The sequence below is a fragment of the Lagenorhynchus albirostris genome, chromosome 20 (assembly GCF_949774975.1).
Source record: "Lagenorhynchus albirostris chromosome 20, mLagAlb1.1, whole genome shotgun sequence".
NCBI lineage: Eukaryota > Metazoa > Chordata > Mammalia > Artiodactyla > Delphinidae > Lagenorhynchus > Lagenorhynchus albirostris.
The window spans coordinates 59,723,783-59,739,734 of NC_083114.1; the positions used below are offsets into that span (position 1 = coordinate 59,723,783).

The window sequence follows — 15,952 nt, forward strand, 5'->3', positions numbered from 1 at the left end:
CACTTCACAGTCCTGCCCCTCGACGGCACTGCCTGGTGACCGCAGGTAAATCTCCCCGCTGGACCTTGACTTCCTTATCTGTGCTTTGAGAGAAACATTAGGCTTCCCACCCTGCAAGGTGGTTTTCAGACTCGGAAATGTTGAGTTAGTGCATCCCCGTGAAAAGATACGCTCAGGTGACTCCCAGTAATAAACCAATAGGATCAAGAAACAGCCCTGACGTAGCCCTTGGTTATGGACAAAGACGGTCTCCCAAAGTTGTGTGCCACCCATTTCCAGATTCCCTAGTGGTCACTTTGCATGTCCCTCTCCCCCAGCACTTCTTTTTTTTTTTTTTTTTTTTTTTTGCGGTACGCGGGTCTCTCACTGCTGTGGCCTCTCCCGTTGCGGAGCACAGGCTCCGGACGTGCAGGCTCAGCGGCCATGGCTCACGGGCCCAGCCGCTCCACGGCATGCGGGATCCTCCCGGACCGGGGCACGAACCCGCATCCCCTGCATCGGCAGGCGGACCCTCAACCACTGCGCTACCAGGGAAGCCCCATCCCCCCCCCCCCAGCACTTCTTGAACCTGTTTATTTCTTCAGGAGGAGGCAGTGTTGCTGCAGTGGAGACTTTGGAGTGAGACCTGGGCTTAAATCCAGAGCTGGCCACATGCCTGTGACGTCCTGGAGGCCACTTAGCATCTCTAACCCTCAGCTTCCCTGGGCATGAGATGGAGCCAATGCCACTGATGGCTTTATCCTGAGGCCCTAATGAGATACTGGATGATAAAGGGCTGTTCAGTGCTCAAGTCAGTGAGGTCATTTATTGGTAAATAAAGGTGATTTCACAACAGAAGCATCCGTTCAGCCGTGTAATGAATGAGATTGTTATTTTCCACTCCGTGCAGAGTAGGTGAACGTGTCACCCACTCTGAAAAGGGGACGTTCCCGTTTTCCCAAGCTCGCCCCGGGCCTCAAGCTCTGCCCTTGTAGAGATTGGCAGTTTGGGTCAACTTGGGCCTCTTCTTTCATTTCTTGCTTTTATAGATTCAGATCCAATCTTCTCTCCATTTTCATCTTTCCAAATCTCCAGGACCTGAATCTTTTCTGTCTGCCAAGCTTACCTTTAAAATTGGTTGTCCTGCTCTGAGCAGTCACTAGCTGCTGTCTTTAGAAAGCAGGGGCTTTGCCCATTGTTGCTTGATGATAATACCTTACACCAGCATCCTGCATTAGATTGTTCAAGGCACTGGCGCACCTGCTGTGGCGTTGAATCCCCCAGCAGTTTTGTCTTGTTATTCTTCATGTGGCGGGGGCAGCATTGTCCCCAAAGTGGATTTCACAGAACAAAACACCATTGTGTGGCCAAAACAGTCTGGAAAAGAGTGGGATGGGTGGAGCTAAGCGGACTTTTCAGGCTTTTAACCGATGAATGTGCAGTGCGATTCTTCAAGACCTAGATGCAGTGCCTCCCAAGTTTTTCTTCACCAGAGCATTTTTTGCTAGAATATTCCATGGAGGTTTTGCTCCATGGAACTCAGCTTAGAAAGGCCTTGAGAATGAGGCAGGATAAATTCAAATGTAGGCACATCACTCGCTAGCTGAGTGACCTTGGGCAAGTTTCTTAACCTCTCTGATTCTCAGTTTGCTTACCTATAAAATGGGGATGGTAGTATGGTTGTAAAGATTAAAATAATGTGCTCAGCAGAATGTCTAATAATGATAAATACTCATCTACTTCAACTTTTACTGTTGTCCTCTCCCTCTATGTTCCCTGGGAGAGGAAGGGGCCTCAGGAAGGTTAATTTCCCGACTTTCCGCGGCTACTCAGAGACAGGCTGAGCATGAAGCCCAGGCTTCTGCCTCTCAGCTCAAGGCTCTCCGCATCACACTGGGCTGGTTTTCTCGCTCATTCCTCTCTCCTCCCTTTACCCCCATCACCATCCTTGGGGTTCCAGTTCCGTTCCCTCTGGCAGATATTGGGCTTTTATGAGCCTCAAGTGTAAGTGAAAGTACTTATTAAACTGCTGTAAAAATCTTCGTGACTGCAGCCCATCCACCAACCCGTGCAGTCATTCCCAAGGCGCCTGCAGGCAGCCTGCCCTGCCACCCCTCACGTCCTCCCTGGGACCCCGGGTTCCACCAGTCAGAACACTGCCCACCCTCGTGTCGCAGTTGTTTTGCTATCGTTTCCTATTTTCCGACTTGTGAGCTCCGACAGAGCCTCTGATTCCTTGCTTCTGCTGTGGCAGCGAGCATGGGGCCCACACGCGTAGGTGCTTTGTGAGATACTTGTCACCAAATCGGGGCTGAGCTGTCCGCTCCACCTCCCAGCCCACTGCCTGGGGAATGGCCGCGTTTGCGGGGAGTGGGGAGCCGGGGAGGGCTGGCTGTTCTGCGTTTCATCTTTTCCTTCTCTGTCAAAGCCAGTGCAGGAGGGACTGGCGTGCGTGAAGCCCCTGTGCTCTCCAGCCTGGCGGACGGGAGCCTTTGCCTCCAAGTGTTCCCAGGCCTCCAGGACGCCAGCGTAGGGTTCAGTCTGCAGATCAGTCAACCCTCCCGGGGTCAGGGCGGGGCTCCTGCTGTGGAGTCCAGGCCGGGCTGTCCCTCCTTCTTGCAAAGAGCACCGTTTTCCTCCCCTTCCCCCCTCTCCCCTCCTACAGCAAGCTCAGACTCCACAGAGGGATCAAGCCTCCAGGCTTGAGTGTGTCTTCCGTCCCCTTTCAGCAGCTGAGCCAGGATCCCCCTGTGCCTCGGCTGAGATGTGACACCAGGCCTTGGGGAAGGCTTCCAGGCCCCAGATGCCACCCTCTTCCAGAAATAGCTCTGCCCACCTCCCAACAGCCCCACTGGGTGACCCTCTCCTGGGCTCTCATCACATCCTGGGCTTTCCCCGCCACAGCCATGACTACGTTGGACTGTAGTCACCTGTTTGCTTGGCAAACTTTAGCAGGTATACAGCTCACTTGAATCTGTTAAAATGCAGATTCTGATTTACAAAGTTGGAGGGGCCTGAGACTCTGCATTCCTAACGCGTTCCCAGGTGATGCCAAGGCTGCTGGCCCACGGATGACACTCTGAGTAGCAAAGAGCAGCTGTTCTTAACTTGGGCCGCGACTAGCCTCGCAGGGAGCACAGCGGTGCCACGGCCCCCGTATGAGCCCAGCTGCACCAAAATCTCTCGGGGTGGCACCTGGGCCCTCGGGACCTCTGGATGCTCCCTGGGTGGCTCTAGGTTCCAGGCAGAGTTCAGAAGCCCTGAGCTGGGCTGTGGGCTCCTTGGGGTGGCATCTTACCCCTCACTGATTCCCAGCTCCGTCTCCGAGCCTGGACTGGCTGGGCAGGTGTGGCAGGTGTTCTCATGGCTCACCTCATGTAGACACTTAGCCTCACTCTGGCTGGTTCAGAGCCAGCTCCGGCCAATACCATGTGTTGGGCAGACAAGAGTCAGACGGCTTCTGATGAGGTGGGCTCAGGAGGCCCGTTGAGCTTGGACTGTGGTGTGGCTTCTTTAGCGGGGTGGACCCAGATCTACAACTGATGGGAATCCTTGCGGAAGACACCTTCCCAAGAAACCTCTGCCGCCTGCCGCGTCCCCTCTGGGTCCCGCTGCTCCCTGCCAGGTGTCCTTGGGCCTCAGAGTCCTTCTCGACACGGAGAAGCCCACCAGGCAGACTTCAGGCCTCCATCCCTCCTCCCTGCTCCCACATCCTTGGGCGGGTCTCCCCCACAGACCCATCAAGCTGCATTTTCATTGCTTTGGGGGTGGGGGGCGCTTTGTCTTGCAGAAGGGAACTCTTCAAGGGCAAGGATGGGGTCACATTCATCCTTTTGTCTCCACGTTGGGTACAGCGGGTTGCTGAATGAATGAATGGCGTTATCCAGCAAGGGGGACTCCCAGAGAGCACAAGGGGGCCCCTCGCAGTGGCCTGTCAAGAAAGCTGTGCGTTCCTGACGGGGGGAGGGAGGTGGCATGTCTGTCACCCATGGCCTGACTTCCAGGGAGCCGGCCCGCTGGTCTTCATTCATCCATTCAGCCCGGCTGGGGTGACTTTAGTTGCCGCCCAGGGCCCCTCCTCGGAGCCGTGGCCACGACTGCCGGCTCACCCGCTGTCCTGCCGCCAGAGCCCACTCCCTGCTGGTGGCATCGTGGCCGCAGGCCCCCGCGGGATTGTCCAGGAAGATGGGTGCCTGCAGGAGGAAGGCCCTGACCCTGCTGAGCAGCGTCTTTGCCGTGTGCGGCCTGGGCCTGCTGGGCATCGCGGTCAGCACGGACCACTGGCTGTACCTGGAGGAGGGCGTGGTCCTGCCCCAGAACCAGAGCACCGAGACCAAGATGTCCCTGCACTCAGGCCTATGGAGGGTCTGCTTCCTCGCAGGTAAGGGCGCCCAGGGCTGGGGACAGCCCTGCCCCCAGAGAGGAGCAGCCGCCATCTCACACCCCCCGGGGAAGCGACGTCCCTGCTGGAAGGAGGCTGGTCACCGCGGACGATGCTCATGAGCTCTGGGCCTGCTCCCTCCAGGGGCCAGGATCCACTCCAAGCTCAAGGCCTGAGTCTCCCTGTCCACTTGGGCAAGTCCTCTCACCCCCGGGACCTGGGTCTTCCCACCTGGAAGATGCCCGTGGCCCCGCTGTCACCACACCACCCACCCCCGGCTGAGAGAGGCGGCCTCAGCTCCCTGAGTGCTCCGTCGCAGTGCCTCCCCCTTGGCTCTGCAAGGCAGGCCCTGTTATCACGTCCGCCTCACAAATGAGGGCAGGAGGATGCAGGGCGGTGAAGCGCAAGCACAGTCACGTTCTGTGAGGGCCCTCTTCCCTGCTTCTCCCTGTGTCCTCATAGGGCAGCGGGGGAGAGGGAGCTCCGCGGGGTCTCTTTTAGAAGGGCACTAATCCCATTCATGAGGGCTTCACCCTTGTGACCTGAGCATGAGGATGGGAAATTCTTAGCACTTTCTCTGTTCCTATGTCTGTGAAATGGCAGGGAGAAAATGCAGGTGCAGGTCTTTGCAACTCTGCCAGATGGTGCAGGCCTTGATCCTGCCCATCAGGGCCTCCTGCCCACTTGCTAGGGCTTCTCTGGAACCCTTGGAGTTGCTACTCCAAGGGCTCTGTCCTTTATCCCTTCATCATGACCCGGAACCAGGCTGCACGAGAAGAGCCTCTCTGTGCCCCGTGAGTCTGGTCAGAAACACCACAGTGGGGTCGTGGGGCCTTTCTTGGAGGGCTCTGTAACCCATGTGTGCACGGGACACAGGGAACACTTGTTCCTCCCAGCCTCACGGTAGGGCTTTGGTGGTTGGCGCCCACCTGTACTTAGCAGGGAGGACCGTGGAGGCCTGGCCTCCCCGTGACGTGTTGAGTCTACTTTGGGAATGGCACCCAACGCTGACCTCACCTCCCAGTGCCCAGACTGTGTGGCATCCATCTCTGCTTAAATCTGAAGCAGAGTTTGAAGTCACCAGGGTCTCGTTGCCAAAGTGGTCGACAAGGCTTTGGGGGTTCTGCTCCGTGACACCCACACTGGGGCACCTAAGCCAACCACACGCCATCCTTGGTGGAGTCTGTCCCAAAGCCGCAAGACGGCCACCGGCCACCTGACTCTCCCTTGAGTCTGCAGTGATTGCTCTTCATGCAGCTCTCGGTGCTTCTCTGGGAAAGATGTGATGTCAGGACGGGTGTCCACGTCTGCTGTGGGCCACCAGCTGGGGACGGGGCGCCCTAGGGTTTGAATCCAGCCCACGTGTAAACACACAGAGGGTCAAACATCCTAGAAGCACTGGGAATACCATTTGAATCTGTTAACTTCAAATCCGTGTTCAGAAGGACCCAGAGTGTACGTAGTGGCTCTTGTCTCCGTAGGTGAGGAGCGGGGACGCTGCTTCACCATAGAGTATGTGATGCCCGTGAGCACCCAGCTCGCCTCCGAGTCCACAGTCAACGTGCTCAGTAGGTGCCTCCGACTTTCCAGCCTGGGCCACGGGCTGGACAGGGCAGAGCAGGGCAGAGGGAAGAGGCAGGGTGACTGCTTGTTTCTCAAGAGCCGATGCCCTGAGACTCAGATGCTTGTGCTGGCTGAGCTCACAGAGCTCGCTCTGCCAGCTACTTATCCAGGGTGGTGACAGGTTGCTAGAGTCTCCCATTGCTGTGACCCTGGCAAGCGAGAGGGCATCCATACCCAGTGACTTCCTCTGTTTGGGATGCTCTAACAAAATAGCGCAGGCAAGGCAACTTAGAAGCCACAGAAATTTGTTTCTCTCAGCTCTGGAGATTAGAAGTCCAAGATCAAGGCGCCAGCACGGTCACGTTCTGGTGAGGGCCCTCTTCCTGCCTTCTCACTGTGTCCTCACATGGGGGCAGAGGCGAGGGTGCTCTGGGTGTGTGTGTGGGGGGGAGTCTCTTTCATAAGGGCACTAATCCCTTTCATGAGGGCCCCACCCTCGTGACCTAAGCACCTCCCAAAGGCCCCACCTCTTATACCATCACCTTGGGTGTTAGGTTTAGCAAGTGAATTTTGGTGGGGGGGCGGGGGACACAGACGTTCACACCATAGTACCCAGGGAACTGAACCAGGCTCTCTGGCCCCCAGCGAGACTGACATCATGGCCTTGGCCTCACCAGAGCTGGTTCAGACCCATGTGAACCTGCAGCACAGTTCTGAGTCAGCATAGGCCCTGAAGGCTAAGGGCCAAGGAAAGCCCACCGAGGAGGGGATGGAGCCCGGGCTGCTCAGGCAGGGCGGGGGCTTGGGGACCAGCTGGTGTACACGGCCAGGAACACTTGACTCGGGAAGGTGAGCACTGAGTGAGGCTACTGGAGGCTGACGGCATCCTTCCATCCCCTCGGTCAGAAATGATTCGCTCGGCCACGCCGTTCCCCCTGGTCAGCCTCTTCTTCATGTTCATTGGCTTCATCCTGAGCAACATTGGACACGTCCGTCCCCACAGGACAATCCTGGCCTTTGTCTCCGGCATCTTCTTTATCCTCTCTGGTAAGTGGTACCGTTTTTGCTCGTGCACTCTGCACTTCTGACATCTGATCCCTAAACCACTCTGCTCTGGGAAGCTCTGGTCCCAGCTGCAGGTCAGCCACTGCACAGGACCCGCCGCGTCAGTGGCTCGAGCACAGCTGAGTCCGAGCTGGAGGAGGGTTCTGAGGACCCAGGCCCGTCCATCACCTCTGGAGGAGCAGTGACCTGACAGCTCCCCCTGGGCAGAGCTGGGATGAGAACCCAGGGTCCTCCTCATGCCATGCCATCACTGATGCTTTCCCCTAGTTCCCACTGGTGATGAGTATTCCTTTTTCCTTTTGAGGGCTATGTCTTTGTGTGTGTACATGAAAGAAATACGATCTGCCTTTGGAATGACGGCCTCTTCATCTGCCATCCCTCAGCCATCCTCTAGAGACCCCCTACGCCCTACCCTGGGCTACCCAGGCCCCTTCAGCATGGATCTGTCCTCCTGGACCAACCCCAGACTGTACTCGATCATTCACTCTTTCTCTCGTTTATTCATGTGCTGACTCATCCACCCATGTATCTCCCAGGCCTTATCACTGGGAGCTGGGATCTCTACCTACAGAAAGGGCAGTGTCTTAGGGGACATAAACAAGTGGGCAGGAAACGTGGACCCTGCCTGACAAGGGCTCTGACAGCGTCAGCAAGTACTGTTATGGGGGCCAAGGGCAGCGGCGGAAACTCAGACCAGGAGCTGGTCAGGGACGGCCGCCAGGAGCGGGCGAGATGGAGAGTGAGTAGGAATTAGGTAGAGTGTGAGGTTGGGGTGGGCGGAAGGGAGCCTGGAGGGAAGAGAGAGGATGGAGGCCAGGGGACACTAAGCTCAGTCGTGACTTGTGGTGGCAGGAGCGTCAGGAGGATGTGGTGAGAGGTGGGGGCGGCAGCTGAGGTCGCCTGGTCGGGTACTTTGTGAGAAGCCTCGGGAGGATTTTAAGCCGAGGAAGGACATGACCAGATTCGGATTTTAGAACAATTCTTCTGGAGAGTGAGGGGAGGAAGGAAGCAAGACACGGGGCAGGGAGAGCAGGCGAGAGGCTACTTCAGTTGTGCAGGAGGGAGGGGCTGGGGAGGGGCTGGCAGCGGGGAAGAGAGAAGGGAGAGGCTCCTGGACACCTGGGAGGTAAGCTCAGTAGGACGAGGCCTGGGCTTCAGGGGAGGAGCCGAGGGCCAGCACGGGCTCTGCTCAGGCCCTGGGTGGGCGGTGCACTGCGTCCCTCATCCACAGGTCACAGGAGAAGCAGCAGATTTGGAGCCAAGGTCATGAACGTAGAGTGGGAAATGCAAAGTTTGAGGTGCCGATGTGACAGCTGGAAGCAGCGCCCAGATGGCTGCTAGGGGTCAGGGTTTGGGGATCCTGGGAGTAGAGACACCAAAGGTGCAGGCGGAGCTGTCGGCCTAGGGACTAGGGGAGGGAATCAGACGTGGAGGAGATTACTGCAGGGTGTGTGCAGAGTGAGCGGGAAGAAAAGGTGGCAAATGAAGGGCGGCTCTTTCTCCCCTTCAGGGTGTCCTCTGCGTTTTCATGAGCACCTTTTCTTAATGCATCGAGCCAAAGGCACGGCTCTCAGGGCATGGACTGTAGATGCCCTGATCCCTGGATCTGTTGATAAGAGAGGGGATACAGATGGAAGATGGGTAGGTGGATGGCCTGAGTAATGGATGGATGGATGGATGGAAGGATGGATGGATGGATGGAAGGACGGATGGATGGATGGATGGAAGGATGGATGGATTGGTGGATGGACGGATGGATGGATGGATGGATGGATGGACGGATGGATGGATGGATGGACGGATGGATGGATGGACGGACGGACGGATGGATGGACGGACGGACGGACGGATGGATGGATGGACAGATGGAAAGAAAAGATGAACAGCTGCCAGCACCAGGCATTCTTGTTGCCGCCCAACTTCCAAGCCACTTTAGGTTCCTTTTCCCAACATTGTCTTGTCAATATAGCTTGGGAGCCAGGTGGCGGTCAGAACACTAGATGCCCAAGAGCTTTTCTTTCTTTCTCCTTCCTTCCATCCATCCATCCTTCCATCCATCCATCCATCCTTCCATCCATCCTTCCATCCATCCTTCCATCCATCCTTCCATCCATCCATCCATCTAACAAATGTTCATTGAGCACCTGCAGTGTCCTCAGCCCACCCTCTGCACCATGATGTTTCCACCTAGTCCAAGAGATACAGACCCAGGTTAAGCTCTTTCTATCTATCAACTTCACAACAGTCAAGGCCACACAGCAGCTTCAAAGCACCTGAGGTTTTTCAGCGGTGGGCAGCAGGACCAGAGATCTCAGACTGAGCTTGGCCACATGAAGTGTTTTAATGACAGCAACAGACAGGGTTCCCTTGGGCCAGCTTCATTCCAGTGTGAGTTAAGTGCCAAGGAAGGCCTGAATCATGCTTGTTTTCCTGTAACATTCATCCTTCAGGATGCCCCAGCTTAATCATGTGAATGGAATTAAAGCTGAGCAGCTCAAAACACAGGAATTAATTGCGTCCTGTTGCAGTTACAGTCACTGATTGACGAGACCGATGCTCCGTCGGTCGTTTGCACAATGGCGGGAGGAGTTTAGGCAGCGCTGGGCCCCTGATGTAACGCTTGCCAGAGCCTGGACCATCTCTCTTTGCCTCTCCTGCCTAACGATCTCAGTAACTGGCCGCACCCAGGGGCAGGTGGGCTGCACAGAGCCACAGTTACAAGACCATCTATCCAGGCTCTGGAGGCCCTGGCTATCTCTGCCAGGGGAGCCTGTGTTATGCCTCAGTTCAGCGGAAGCCACTTGCTAAAGTCAGCGGTTCACACCCTGAGTTCACATGAGCCTTGCCTGGGGAGCACTCAGGACGACACGGTGCCAGGCGCCAGCCCAGGCCACGTGACTCAGAAGGTCCGGGTATGGGGCTCATGGGACGCACATCTAACAGGTGGTTCCGGTGGGGGGGGCGGTGAGAACCCTCGGGCTCACCGTGGCTCGGGAGGTGGCTGAACAGAAGCTTTCTCGCCTGCAGCCGTCCGCTTTCTAGAAGGTAATGGTCTAAACAGGGCCTTCAGGAGGAGGGCTCCTGCCGTCCTTGAACTCCAGAGTGGGGTCATGGTCACCCAAGGCCGAGGCCTTCTCCCTGAACCCCGAGGGGAGGCGGTGCCCCATCGGCGGCTCCCCGGCTTCCTTGCCGAGCGCCCCTGCCCCCTGCAGGCCTCTCGCTGGTGGTGGGCCTGGTGCTGTACATCTCCAGCATCAACGATGAGGTGCTCAACAGGACCAAGGATGCGGAGACCTACTTCACCTACAAGTACGGATGGTCCTTTGCCTTCGCCGCCATCTCCTTCCTCTTAACGGAGGTAAACCCTCCCCGCAGGCGGGGCGGGGCGGGGTGCTGCCCCGGGAGGGGGCGGAGGGGGAGGCCACGCCCACCTGGACCCACCGCTCCCCCGCCCTTAACTCCCGGGCCCCGCCCCGCGCCCGCCTTCGGCCCCCCTCGTGCTGTGCTCCCGCGGCTGCGTCCACGGCCAGGCCCCGAGCACGAGCTCCCCCTGCCTGCAGAGTGCGGGGGTGATGGCCGTGTACCTGTTCATGAAGAGGTGCACCGCCGAGGACGTGTACAGGCCTCACCCCGGCTTCTACCGCCCGCGTCTGAGCAACTGCTCCGATCACTCGGGCCAGTTCCTGCACCCGGACGCCTGGGCGCGAGGCCGCAGCCCGTCCGACATCTCCAGCGACGTCTCCCTGCAGATGAACAGCAGCTACCCAGCCCTGCTCAAGTGCCCCGACTACCGCCAGGTGTCTTCCTCCCCCTGCTGAGTCCCCGCCCCGGACTGCCGTGCCCAGACAGCCTTCCCTGCCCCCGCTGCCCTTGGTCTACGGCCGGCTGTCCCCGTGCTTAGCTGTTTTCACCTGACCCGTGTCCCCTCCCTGCTCGCCCAGAGGAGCTCCTGCAGCCCAGGGTGGGTGTCGGGAGTCTGGCGCCAGCGAGCGGATGACGGGTTGAGAGCTGGGAGTCCCCCCGCCTCTTGAGTGCCAGTCATTGGGCGCTCTCCTTCCCTGGGAGGGGTGGGCCTTCCAGCTCTGTCTTCCCCGCCGCACCCTACGTCATGGACCCAGGCCAAGGCCAGCTCTGCGATGCCAGGTTCCTTCCAGAGACCCAGCTGGACTTGGGAGCTTGCCAACTGGCCTGGCCCTCGCGTCGTGATCTGGGCTATGGGGCCGGGAGGTGGCTCTGATCCGGAGCTCTGGCTGCTTCAGAGTCGTCCAGCGCTGTCCTTGTGGAGTCCTCTACCGTTTGTGGTCACCCCCCGTGTGCCCTGTCCACCACCACCACCACCACCACCCCCGCCCCACGGGTCTTCTTCCTCTTCTCCCAGCAGAACTCAGCTGCCCCAGCTTTGGTCCCCAACGGGCTGAGAGGGGTCTGAGGCCACCTGATGAAGTGACAAAGAGGTGTTAGTGGCTGATGGTGTCTTAATGTGCGTGGCCCGCAGTAACATATCTAACAAGGGCCTTTAATGCCTTAACCCAAAGCAGTGACTCTGCAGTGACTCTGACAGTGAGAACTGCAGAAGGTGGCTGGTCCGGGTTAATACTACCAAGCACTGTTTCAGGCCCGGGGGATGCCGTCCCCACTCACATGGGCAGTATTTCTGGTCCAGGTCCCTAAAGTCTACTCATGTAGACGGACGTCTATACCACCGAAGGAGAAAGAAGGCAGCTTTCAAAGAGGCTGCCTGGGATTTGGAGCTGGTTTTGCTGATGCCTGAGTCTAAGCAAGCCGGACTCAGAATGACCCTGCTGCTCTCCTGAGGATGCCTGCCGACATCGGGGGTTGCCAGTTTAGTCCTAATACAGGGCAGCATCTGCTTCCTGGGTATGGGGCGTGTGTAGGCAGAGAGACGCCTCCAGAAGATGAGGTGGCGTGATGCCCGTTTTCCGAGCAGGAAACCTGAAGCCCCTTCCGTGAAGTTCACAGAGGGAAACGGGAAAGGCCCAGTGCTGGACGGGACCCCCTCGGGTCTCCACGCGTCTTCTCGCACGCCCACTTTGGGATTTGAGGGTTTGAGTAGCAAAACAACGCCAGGCTGTCTGCTGTGTATTTTTGCCACACCAGCTGTTCACCCTTTCTCTTGCTCTTTTTTTAAGAGAGCATTCAGTTCTGGGTGCAAAAAGCCACCGTGGGCGACACGTGGGCTCCGGAAAGAAATACAGAAAACCGTACTTGTGGCCGGGGTGGCCTTTAGAAGGGGAACGCATTCGTTTGCTGGGGCTGCCACGGGCTGCGTGGCTTAAACAACAGACAATTATGTTCTCACAGTTCTGGAGGCCAGAAGTGCAAGATCGAGGTGTCAGCAGATCTGGATTCTCTCGAGGCTGTTTTCCTTGGCTTGCAGATGACCGTCGTCTCCATGTGTCCTCACAGAGTCTCTTTCCTGCACGCCTGCATGCCCCCCGGTGTCAGACTGGATAAGAGCCCATCCTAACAGCCTCATTTTAACTGAAATCACCTCGTTAAAGGCCCTGTCTCCAAATACAGCCATATTCTAAGTCGTGGAGGGGAGAGCTTGAATATACGGATGTGGGGCTTTGGGGAGGGGGTGGGGGAGAGTTCCACCCAGGAGAGGCAGATTGCCTCGTAGCTGGATTGTTCCCTTGTTCACAGAATAATAGAGGAGAAACGAGGGGAGCCGACTGTGGTCCCAGTCCTGCCACTGTCCCCGCGTGGGTCCTGGGGAAACCCCCTTCTGCTCCTAAACTATTTCCAAGCCCTCCTCCCACACCTACCCCCAACTCTAATGATCCAGCCTCGTGTAGAAAGCTCCGGACAGCCCTCCTGTGTGACTGTTCACCCCTCCCCTGTACACCGATGGCAGCCGGAAAGCCCGCCTTCCACTCCACAGGCACCTGCTGTGACTTGTATCCTTGGTAGCCGCTTACAGCTTAACAAGGAAACCAATGCACCTGCAGCAAAGGACTCGTTTAGTGTACTTGGAGACCCTTAGGTAGCATTTCCAAACTGGACGGGTGTTTAGATGTGCTTTACTCCAGTCGTTGTCAATGTAATGAGCTCCTCGGACGCACTTTTCTCTCCCTGAAGTGCTCTCTCTCTCTGTCCGTGTGCCAGGCTTGTTTGCGTGCACGTGGGGAAAATAGAATCCACTCCTGAACACAGGCTGATGGCTGACTGTGAGTGACATCATTAGGACGGGCCTTCGTCGGCCTAGATGCTGGGCTGCTAGGTCAGGCAGCTCTTACCCTGGGAATGTGCAATTTACACCTATCTTCGGGACAGGTTCTGGGTCCGTGTCTCCCCTCCTGGGTGACGGGTGAATGTATGAATTACTGTGCGACCGTGACAGTTTCTTTTCTGTCTGTAAATCTCAGAACTGGACCTTTGCAGCCTCTCCACAATCAAAAGATTTTTCTCAGACATTAAAGTGTATAAACTCAACTCATAAACCATAAATTAGGGGCCCCTTCCCCAATACACTTTCTGACCTTTTGTTTCCTCAGGCACTTAAAAAAAAAAAAAAGACAAGTTTTTATTTTTTCATCCTCAAAATATGGGATGGAGAGACTAATACACCAGAGTCTGATGCATTATGGAGTAAAACTACTCGGGGTTACCAGCCAGGGGCTGGGGACAATTCTGACGTTTGTTCCCTCTCACCTGGAACTCGCCAGCCTCCTTCTTCCTCCAGGGGTTGGTCACTGCTGTCGCCTCACCCCCGGAGGTGATCTTCAAAGAAATGGTGGTTATCAGGGCTGCACGGAGTTGAGGGGAGCAGATGGGGGCAAGTCCACACCAGCTTATCAGTGATGGACCCGAGGAGCCCGTGTCAGGGAGCCCCCTCCTTAATGTTTGGGTAACTGTCCTTCCTCCCTAAATAAAAGTGGTGTACTGGGCTTCTCCAGAGAAATAGAACCAAGAAGACACATGTATAGATTTATTGTAAAGAATTGGCTCCCGTGATGGTGGAGACTTGGCAAGTCCAAAATCTGATGGGAGAGGCCAGCAGGCTGGAGACGCAGGGAGGAGTTGCAGTTTGAGTGGGAAGGCTGTCTACTGGCAGATTTCCCTCGTGCTTATGGGAGGTCAGTCTTTGTTCTATTTAGGCCTTCAACTGATTGGATGAGACCCGCCACATTACGGAGGGCAATCTGTCTTACTCAGAGTCCACTGATTTAAATGTTCATCACATCGAAAAACGCCTTCACAGAAACAGTCAGAATAATATGTGGGCAGCATGGCCCAGCCAAAGTGACACATGCAATTAACCCACACAAGTGGATGAAGGGCAGGGGAAATAGCATTCCACCTTAAGAGTTGCAGAGTGGGTGGCAGGTGTGTGGATGGGGGAGTCAGCACGGCCACGCCAGGGGCACTGCTCCGTCGCAGGCTGCCCCTCTGGCTGAGGCCATCTGCCTGATGAGTGCGTGGAGCCCGTCTGCAGTTCCCCCGGCCTTGGCTTTTATCCCACACGCACCGAATGCTCTCTCACATGCTAATATGACGCTTGGGAAGTTAAGTAGCCTTCGGAACACAAACTCTCCAGGTCGAGAGCGGGTGCAGAAGGGGATGGATGAGTGGATTCTGCTGAAGGCACTTGTGCTCAGATGCAGACAGGCCGGGACCCAGGGACCGTGAGCTCAGCCATGGTGGGAGGCTCAGCGGCCACCACCTGCAGTCCCAGCGCTCCCTGCTGGGTAGAGGGTGGTGAGCTGTACCCGGCCAGAGCCCCTCCCCTCCTGGCAGAACTAAGGTCCCTGGATTCCCACACACCCCTGCACTGGGATCCTAGCCCTCTGCTCTGTGACCTTGGACAGGTCACACCCTCCCAGGGTCCTCCGAGGCTTTCTCTTGTCTGTGTAAAGCCTGAGCTCCCCATCTGTTCTGGAGTGAAGATTTTCTGCCTGGGTGGCCCTGCCCTGGGGTATTTGCACCCTATGAGCCCTCTGCCCTGCTCCTTCCAGGGCAGCAATAGACCCAGTGGTCAGAGGCCTGAGTTGCCCTCAGGGCGCCGCTCCACCCTCTGTGTGTTGCCAGCAGCCAGGGGATGTCAGTTTTTTCATTCATAGGATGAGAGCATTGGATAAAATCGTCCCCGTGCTCTGCCCCCATGCTTCGTCTCCAGCTCTAGAGACTGCAGGTGTCAGAGGCAAAACCCCGCCAAGCCCAAATGAGGCGCCCCCCCCACCTCCTGCCAGGAACAAGCAGACAACACCCCAAAGACTGCGGAATTTGCATAAAAGATCGGATCCTTGAGGACCCCAAGGAAGAGCAAGGTCGGTATGGAGTGCACATGGCAGCCCCGGAGCAGCGGAGGGACGGAGGACGTAGGGGCCAGCAGCTACCCAGTCCCTTCCTCTCAGCCACGGGGAAGCGGGAGGGGCTTCTCCACCCAGCTTCCACTCCCCCGACGGCGTGATGGGGCGTACAGCCCACGTTCAGCCAACTTCAGAGGCTCAGGGGCAGGTTCGAGGTCAAGTAGCACCACTGTTGTGCTACAGGAAGGGCAGAAAGACGCTGCCCAGCTAGAAGGTACCCAAGTCGTGGCTGTGTCTGTCAGGCACTGAAAACTTCCAGGTGGGAGTTGGGTGAAGGGAGGGAATCGGTGGTTCCCTATGAAAGTTCAGCCTAGAAAGGGTATGAAGAGCTCGGCCTCCGCCTTGGATCATCAGGCAAGGCGCCAGCCGGTCACCCCGGTGGGTTGAGGACTCGGGGGTACGATCTCAGCTTCCTTTGCTGAGCCCCGTGCAGCCTTCCTGCAGGCTAGGGGCAGGCCCTCAGAGCTGGGCTTCGAGCCTCCACTGCCCCAGCCCCTCCCTCTGGGCCAGCTGGTAGGCGGCATACTTGGAGTCTCAGTTTCTCCATCCACGAGATGGGCAGCCTCCGCAGGCCCCCTTCCCTGAGAAGCAGTGAGTCCCAGTGAGAACATAGATGGGGGTTCTGGTGTTG

At 57.2% G+C, this 15,952-nt stretch overlaps 1 protein-coding gene across 1 annotated transcript; it reads left to right on the forward strand.

Moving 5' to 3' along the window:
• The first annotated feature begins 3,987 nt into the window (after positions 1-3,987).
• On the forward strand, positions 3,988-11,207 carry CACNG5 (calcium voltage-gated channel auxiliary subunit gamma 5). Its single transcript, XM_060134407.1, has 5 exons — positions 3,988-4,360; positions 5,842-5,928; positions 6,830-6,970; positions 10,201-10,346; positions 10,549-11,207. The coding sequence occupies exons 1-5, from the start codon at positions 4,165-4,167 to the stop codon at positions 10,804-10,806; spliced, it is 828 nt and encodes a 275-aa protein (XP_059990390.1). The 5' UTR covers positions 3,988-4,164; the 3' UTR covers positions 10,807-11,207.
• The last annotated feature ends 4,745 nt before the right edge of the window (positions 11,208-15,952 follow it).

Bases quoted from the DNA above. Each gene is read 5' to 3' on its own strand.
- CACNG5 (XM_060134407.1), top strand. From the start codon at position 4,165: ATGGGTGCCTGCAGGAGGAAGGCCCTGACCCTGCTGAGCAGCGTCTTT. The intron at 6,971-10,200 runs GTAAGTGGTACC...TGCCCCCTGCAG, and splicing joins CATCTTCTTTATCCTCTCTG to GCCTCTCGCTGGTGGTGGGC. The intron at 10,347-10,548 runs GTAAACCCTCCC...CCCTGCCTGCAG, and splicing joins TCTCCTTCCTCTTAACGGAG to AGTGCGGGGGTGATGGCCGT.